Source organism: Lithobates pipiens, unplaced genomic scaffold, assembly GCF_037356315.1.
Source record: "Lithobates pipiens isolate NorthernLeopardFrog02 unplaced genomic scaffold, aLitPip1_a1.2 Scaffold_3, whole genome shotgun sequence".
Lineage (NCBI taxonomy): Eukaryota > Metazoa > Chordata > Amphibia > Anura > Ranidae > Lithobates > Lithobates pipiens.
This window is the reverse complement of record NW_027507790.1, coordinates 280,251,224-280,260,190: the sequence shown is the minus strand read 5'-3', so window position 1 is coordinate 280,260,190 and position 8,967 is coordinate 280,251,224. Positions and strand designations below refer to the sequence as shown.

At 41.9% G+C, this 8,967-nt stretch overlaps 1 protein-coding gene across 1 annotated transcript; it reads right to left on the bottom strand.

Moving 5' to 3' along the window:
* Window positions 1-4,226: 4,226 nt before the first annotated feature.
* On the bottom strand, window positions 4,227-5,171 carry LOC143941286 (vomeronasal type-2 receptor 26-like). The gene has a single exon (XM_077463322.1). It carries the CDS (start codon window positions 5,169-5,171, stop codon window positions 4,227-4,229), a length of 945 nt encoding a protein of 314 aa, XP_077319448.1.
* Window positions 5,172-8,967: the final 3,796 nt, after the last annotated feature.

The following is an 8,967-nucleotide window of genomic DNA, read 5'->3' as shown; positions in this document are numbered from 1 at the left end:
TCCCTTTTCAGAATTTCAAATATCTAAATTTCTAATTTTCTAATTCAAGATTCTGAAGTTTGAAATTCAAAACTCAGAAATGAACAAATTTGTCATAATTTGTTTAAAAAAACGAATTTGGAAGTAAACAAATTGCACATGTGTGATGTTGTGTAGTGTTGTGTAGAATGATTGGACGTTCATTGTTCATTGTTTCAGCTCCCGGGTATAGTGCTTGATAGTGACTGTCACCGACATCCGTCAGTTTCCTCCTGAACCCCCCGTAGAAGCTCCTGATTTCTGGTTCTTCTTGTAGAATGGTGCTGGGATGGATGGCTGCTATCTCAGTGCTGGGGGGAAATGGTGACTTGGGATGATGACATCGAAGATGAAAATGATCTCTTCCTATAATTATCTATGAGAAGTATTCCTGGTCACTGTCTGGGTGACATGAAGAAAAGATAGAAAGGGGAGAGGACAAGAAGGAGGATCGCTGGTCAGATTACAGCGGCTGAAAGGAACCAAAACCCCCCTTTAATAAATCCCTCTATGATGTTCTCTTAGAGAAGAAGATACAGAAATGTCATTCCATAAACCTCCAAACAATGGATTGATGATTGCTCTATTGCTTTATTCTTCCATTCAGGAGAATGGGAAGATCTCTTCTACCCACTGAATGTAGAGCTGTAGCCAGGCCAAGAACAATATACAGATATATAATATCTATATATATATATATATATATATATATAATATAATAATATACAGATTATTAACAAGCAGTAAGAGAGATTTAACCCTTTCTCTGGCAGAGAGATTTCTTTCATTTCGGCACATTTTAGGCCTAAGGACCCCCCCAACACATGACTGTACAGTATATCCTTTCTGAGATCCTGAGACCCTATAGATGAGAAGGGGGGCCGCTGTCATTTTACATGTCAGATAATGTCAGAAAACTGGATATCCAACCCGTATTTTCACCAAATAACACCTCATAATTGTAATTAACACAAACACAATGTAGTTCACAATTTTTGGGGTGAAATATAAAAGACGAGGTTCCATGGAGTCCATAGATACCAGACATGGAAAGACTTGGAATGGCTCATCTGTGAAATTGGAATAAAATTCCGGGACTAGAAATGTCCAATAAGAAATGATTTATAAGAATTTACAGATCATCAATTTAGAACTGTAGAAGAATGACTTAAGAATTTTTATTTACACTCCAACAGACAAAGCAACATGTAATATGTGTGGGGGATGGTCAGTTTTGTGTTCAGACATACCTACACATAAGTAAATTTATTTTATTACACAATATATTACATTTTTAAGCTTCTTTTTTGCTTAGATATATTGCTATCACAAGCAGGCTAATACACCCCATATGTAATAGTATAGAGCAGGGGACGTGTTCTCTTCATGGAGATCAGAGAGATGATTGGACATGGATGGTAAACCCAAAGCTGTGTTATAGAATATATAGCTGGGGGTCCGTGTTATACAACCCAACAACTTCCCAACAATCTCATTATCTTACTCTCTCATTCATACATCATGATTGGCTCCTATGTTGGGTGTTGCTTTGGTGCCTCCTTAGTAAGCAATTTGTGGATTGCACCTTTCCAGAATTAAGACAATTTATTGATTTATTTTAATTATGTACAGTATCTCACAAAAGTGAGTACACCCCTCACATTTTTGTAAATCTTTTCTTCTATCTTTTCATGTGACAACACTGAAGAAATGACACTTGTCTACAATGTAAAGTAGTGAGTGTACAGCTTGTATAACAGTATACATTTTCTGACCCCTCAAAATAACTCAACACACAGCCATTAATGTTTAAACCGCTGTCAACAAATGTGACTGCACCCCTAAGTGAAAATGTCCAAATTCGGCCCAAAGTGTCAATATTTTGTGTGGCCACCATCAGGAGCCGACTGACAACTCATGTGACCCCCAGGCAATAGGAGATTATGGGGCCACACAGTATACACAAGCACACACACACAGTATGCAATCACACAGGTTACACATACATGTACACACAGTATACACAGATATGTTTCTATTAGCTGAGAAGATAGTGGAGAGGTGGGGCAGCTATAATCTCTGGATTTGTAGACCAAAAGGATGTCGGTAAGGGACATTTCAGAGGCAGATGTAAAAAAACACAGATTTTTACATACTGTCCCTGGTTTTACTGAGGCTGGCAACCCTGATGGGGCCCCCTAGTGGCCTGGGGACCTCGGGCAGTGCCCAAGTGGCTGAATGGTCAGTCCGCCCCTGGCCAACATTATTTTCCAGCGCTGCCTTAACCCCTTTTGGGCATGGAGTTCACCAGAGCTTAACAGGTCACCACTGGAGTCCTCTTCTACTCCTCCATGATGACATTACAGAGCTAGTGGAAGTTAGAGACCTTGTGTTCCTCCACCTTCCATTTGAGGATGCTCCACAGATGCTCAATAGGGCTTAGGTCTGGAGACATTCTTGGCCAGTCCATCACCTTTACCCTCAGCTTCTTTAGCAAGTCAGTGGTTGTCTTGGAAATGTGTTTGGGGTAGTTATCATGTTAGATTACTACTCTGCAGCCCAGTCTCTGAAGGGAGGGGATCATGCTCTGCTTCAGTATGTCACAGTACATGTTGGCATTCATGGTTCCCTCAATGAACTTTTATTTATGTCAACCGCATCCAATTTGCATAGATGTGAATGTTACATCTGCACTCTGTTAGGAATAAAATACAATCATGCTCAAATATCTTTTACCTTGGCCCTGGAGACCAGGGAATGACAACACTTAACCCAGAAGGGATCAGAGCACATCATTCTCCATTCTTCCTGCTGATCTCATACCTGACACTCACCTTGGAGATCCTGGGCAGCCAGGTGGGACTGGTAGTCCCTAGACACAGTGTTGGGCAGGGGGGTGGGTGGGCAGAAGAGGCGGTAAGCATTTTACAGTATGCAGGGAAATGATTGGACAGCTTGACATTCACTCAAACCACTTCCACATGAAAGCTGACAAGAAAGTGTTAACAATCTCCCAGGTGCTATAATGGTCATGAGTCTATTTACAGGTCAGTGCTGTCACCAACATAAACCTTATGTTGGTTTAACAGGAAGGGTTAATCCAATTTCTTACTGACCTCTGTAGCCAAAGGCACCATGGAGCAATTCATCCTAAAATTCTTGAATGTACAGTAGTCATTATTTAGGGCTGAGCACTCTGCTCTCCCCTCCTCCTGTGTACCTGATCTGTGTATACATTAGAGATTGGAAGTCTAGTAGGCTGCCAACTAACTCCTGGAAGGTGGATCAGAATGAAAGTACTTCTGCTGGAAACTTTGAATAGTATTTACTTCACAGTGTCTGTACCTACGGAGATGACTAGGAGTTTATCTGAACAGACTCTAGACTTCAGCAGGTCTGGACCACCTGACATACTGTACAATATTGACAAATTATGTTTGAGTTTCTCCACACTAAACATTTTAATCAATGCCTTTATGGAGCTGATTGTGTGCTCTGGGGGACAGTCATGCTGGAACAGAAAAGGTTTAAAGAAAACAATTGCCTACATATACTGTAGAGGGATAAATGTTCTTAGACATCTCCTATTCTCAATCTACATCTCCTCCCTGGGTCAGTTAATTTTCTCCAATAGCTTTCAATACCACTTCTATGCCCATGACACCCAAATCTATCTCTCTACCTCAGCTCACTTCATCAGTCTCCTCACTTTTCATCAACTTGCTAACAGAGATATCAGCCTCTATGTCACACCACTTCCTCAAACTCAATCTATCCAAAACCGAGCTCATAATATTTCCTCCCCCTCATGCCTCTTCCCCTGATTTCTCTCTCAAAATCAACAGCTCAACTATCAACCTGTCCCCCATGCCAAAGTCTTAGGTGTAGTCCTGGACCCTAGTCATAGCATTTTTTGTGATCGGCACCATCCAATGGACAGTGCAGTCACAGTGCTTTGCTTTTGCTTGCTGGGGGGAATTAAAAAGCAAGGGGAAAAAAATAAGCTGTAATATAGTTTGCCACCCTGAAACATCCACCTTCCATCCACTTATGTACAATAGGCAGACAGAAGGTAGTTAATATACACAAAAAATCATAATGATGATGATAATGTCATTCATAATGATGATGATAATGTCATTCATAATGATGATGATGATTTATTTAATATGATCTACAGCATTATACATTAAATCAATGCGTTATGTTCACAGCATTCTCTTCCCCAGCATTGTTTTCTTTGTATTCAGTTCAGGTTTTAAAAGCAAAATGTAGAGTTTTGGAGAAAACATACACAATAATATTCCAGCACTGGAAGTCAGTATGGCGAATATCTCCACAGCCACCATGTATTTCCCTCTGGTGCTCAGATAGGCCGGGATCATGGCAATCCAGACACTGCAGAACACCAGCATGCTGAAGGTGATGTACTTGGCCTCATTAAAACTGTCCGGTAATGTCCTCACCATGAAAGCCAGAACAAAACTCACAGCTGCCAGAAACCCCATATAACCCAACATAGAGTAGAACCCGATAACTGACCCTTCATTACACTGAATGATGATCTTCCCAGGATAGGAGTCCATGTCATACTCCTGAAATGGTGGAGAGATGGACAACCAGAGAATGCAATTCATAACCTGAATGGATGAGCAGAATAACATGACTGTATTGGGAAGTTTGACTCCCACCCATTTTCTACAAGAGCTTCCAGGTTTGGTGGCTTGAAAAGCAATGAAGACCATGATGGTTTTGGCTAGGATAGAAGATGCTGAGATGGTGAAGGGAATTCCAAAAGTGACTTGTTGTAGCATACAGGTAAAATCCGCAGGACAGCCAAGGAACAGGAATACAGAAAGGAAGCTCAGTATGAGGGAGAGGAGCAGAATGAAGCTGAGGTTCCTGTTATTGGCTCTGACTATAGGAGTGTTCCGAAACCAAAAAAATAGTCCAAGTAAAAAGAGAGATGTTGTAGCAAATATGACTGAAGTTATAGAAAAAAATAAAACTAGAATATCCTCCTCGTATGATAAATATTCATTGACCTTGTCAATACAAATATTTTTAGCTTTGTTAGGCCATTCATTTTCAGGACATTTCTTGCAGAGTTCACTGTCTGTAGAGTAAAAATAAGTGAAAATAACATTAGGCATGGTATAACAAGAATGCAACTATTTGACAGTTTTGGCCTCTTCTGTGTAATCATTTTCCATACCATTACTTTTTTATAAGTGCAAAACTGTTAGAGGCATTCTCAGGCAGACAGTAGGAGGAAGCTGATTCCCATTGTTTGCTTGAGAAAGCCTTCAACACTCCCAGAAGGGTCAGCGTTAGAAGAAAAGTACAGCAAACTTTCGCCAAAAATGGGATTAAGGCACCATCAGTAATCATTAATTTCATACAATTTAGGGAGATGTTCAGCCTGCAAAGTGTGAAAAAAGTGGTACAGAATCACTTCAAAGTACTTCATTTTAATTTTCTAATCCAATACCAGAGTTTCTATTTGACAAAACATAAAGCTTACCAGAATGGTTTGATATTTCTCCTTCTGAACATGGAGCACAATTATAACAACATGGGTGATATCCTTCTCTTACAGATTTTCTGAACCCTGGAAGACATTCCTCGGAGCATCGACCCCTTGGGACCTAAGATAATATAGAACAATATGAACTATTCAAGAACAAAACTACAGATATACAGTAATAATGTAAGTAAGCCACGATTCTGGTGTTTAAAATTATGTAGAATGCATACCTTGGTATAAACACATGAACCATTCCAGAAGGTGACCCTTCCTTAGTCTGGATACCACAGAATATTCTCCAAACCAGAAGACACAAATAGATATCTAATTCCACGTACACACGACTGGACTTTTTGACAGCAAAGGTCCGACGGAACGAGTTTGTCTGACAATTTGATTGTGTGTGGGCTCCATCGGACCTTTTCTTGCCAAAAATCCGGCGGACTTTAGAAATAGAACATGTTTTAAATTTTCTCACCGGAACTCCGCCAGACCGAGAAATCCGTTCATGTGTATGCTAGTCCGACAAGAACCGAGGCTAGGGCAGCTATTGGCTACTGGCTATGAACTTCCTTATTCTAGTCCGGTCGTACATCATCACGTTCAAATCCGTCGGACCTTGGTGTGATTGTGTATGGCCAATAGGGATGAGCTAGGTGTCCGAGTCGAACGCATGTCCGACTCGAACACTGGCTGTTTACTGTTTGGCAAAGCCAGAACTCTGTGGGCCGTTCGCACCAAATTCATGTGGCGTTCACGGCCCACAATGCACTGCGCCATCATGCCCTAGCACGGCAGCCTTGTGTAGTGTTCCGGCGTCTGCAGGAGTTAGTGGATGTTGTGTGACTCCAGTGCAGTATACACCTGTATCTAACCTTTATTGCTGTTCTCTAATAGAGCCATCTGCAGGAGTTAGTGGGTGTTGTGTGCCTCCAGCGCAGTATACACATGTATGTATTGCTGTTCTCTAATAGAGCCATCTACAGGAGTTAGTGGGTGTTGTGTGCCTCCAATACAGCACAATATACTCCAGTATCTTCCCTTTATTGCTGTTGTTCTCTAATACAGCCATCTGCAGGAGTTAGTGGGTGTTGTGTGCCTCCAGCACAGCACAATATACTCCTGTATCTACCCTTTATTGCTGGTGTTCTCTAATACAGCCATCTTCAGGAGTTAGTGGGTGTTGTGTGCCTCCAGCACAGTATACACCTGCATCTACACTTTATTGCTTTTGTTCTATAATACAGACATCTGCAGGAGTTACTGGGTGTGGTGTGCCTTCATCACAGGACAATATACACCTGTATCTACAATTTATTACTGGTGTTCTATAATAAAGGCATCTGCAGGAGTTAGTGGGTGTTGCATGTCTCAAGCACAGCACAGTATACACCTGTATCTACCCTTTATTGCTATTCTCTAATAGAGCCATCTGCAGGAGTTAGTGGGGGGTGTGTGCCTCCAGCACAGTATACACCTGTATCTACCCTTTATTGCTGGTGTTCTCTAATACAGCCATCTGCAGGAGTTAGTGGGTGTTGTGTGCCTCCAGCACAGCACAATCTACACCTGTATCTAACCCTTATTGCTGTTGTTATCTAATACACCATCTGCAAAAATTATTGGGTGTTGTGTGCCTCCTGCACAGCACAATATATACCCGTATCTACCCTTTATTGCTGGTGTTCTCTAATTCAGCCATCTGCAGGAGTTAGTGGGTGTTGTGTGCCTCCAGCACAGTATACACCTGTATCTACCATTTATTGCTGTTCTCTAACAGAGACATCTGCAGTAGTTAGTGGATGTTGTGTGCCTACAGCACAGGACAATATACACCTGTATCTACCCTTTATTGCTGTTCTCTAATAGAGCCATCTGCAGTAGTTAGTGGGTGTTGTGGGCCTCCAGCACAGCACAATATACACCTGTATCTACCCTTTATTGCTATTGTTCTCTAATACAGCCATCTGCAGGAGTTAGTGGGTGTTGTGTGCCTCCAGCACAGCACAATATACACCTGTATCTACCCTTTATTGCTGGTGTTCTCTAATACAGCCATCTGCAGGAGTTAGTGGGTGTTGTGTGCCTACAGTGCAGTATACACATGTATCTACCCGTTATTGCTGTTCTCTAATAGAGCCATCTGCAGTAGTTGATGGGTGTTGTGTTTTTCCAGCACAGCACAATATACACCTGTGTCTACCCTGTATTGCTGGTGTTCTCTAATAGAGCCATCTGCAGGAGTTAGTGGGTGTTGTGTGCCTCCAGTGCAGTATACACCTGTATCTACCCTTTATTGCTGTTCTCTAATAGAGCCATCTGCAGTAGTTAGTGGGTGTTGTGTGCCTCTAGCACAGCACAATATACACCTGTATCTACCCTTTATTGCTGGTGTTCTATAATAAAGGCATCTGCAGGAGTTTGTGGGTGTTGTGTGCCTCCAGCACAGCACAGTATACACCTTTATCTACCCTTTATTGCTGTTGTTCTCTAATTAACTCATCTGCAGTAGTTAGTGGGTGTTGTGTGCCTCCAGCAGAGCACAAAATACACCTGTATCTACCCTTTATTGCAGGTGTTCTCTAAAACCGCCATCTGCAGGACTTAGTGGGTGTTGTGTGCCTCCAGCACAGCACAATATACACCTGTATCTACCCTTTATTGATGTTCTCTAATAGAGCCATCTGCAGTAGTTAGTGGATGTTGTGTGCCTCCAGCACAGCAAAATATTCACCTGTATCTACCCTTTATTGCTGGTGTTCTCTAATACAGCCATCTGCAGGAGTTAGTGGGTGTTGTGTGCCTCCAGCACAGCACAATATATACATGTATCTACCCTTTATTGCTGGTGTTCTCTAATAGAGCCACCTGCAGGAGTTAGTGGGTGTTGTGTGCTTCCAGTGCAGTATACACCTGTATCTACCCTTTATTGCTGTTCTCTAATAGAGCCATTTGCAGTAGTTAGTGGGTGTTGTGTGCCTCCAGCACAGCACAATATACACCTGTATCTACCCTTTATTGCTGGTGTTCTATAATGAAGGCATCTGCGGGAGTTTTTGGGTGTTGTGTGCCTCCAGCACAGCATAGTATACACCTGTATCTACCCTTTATTGATGTTGTTCTCTAATTAAGCCATCTGCAGTAGTTTGTGGGTGTTGTGTGCCTCCAGCACAGCACAATATACACCTGTATCTACCCTTTATTGCTGGTGTTCTCAAATACAGCCATCTGCAGGACTTAGTGGGTGTTGTGTGCCTCCAGTACAGCAAAATATACACCTGTATCTACCCTTTATTGCTGTTCTCTAATAGAGGCATCTGCAGTAGTTAGTGGGTGTTGTGTTTTTCCAGCACAGCACAATATACACCTGTATCTACCCTTTATTGCTGGTATTCTCTAATAGAGCCATCTGCAGGAGTTAG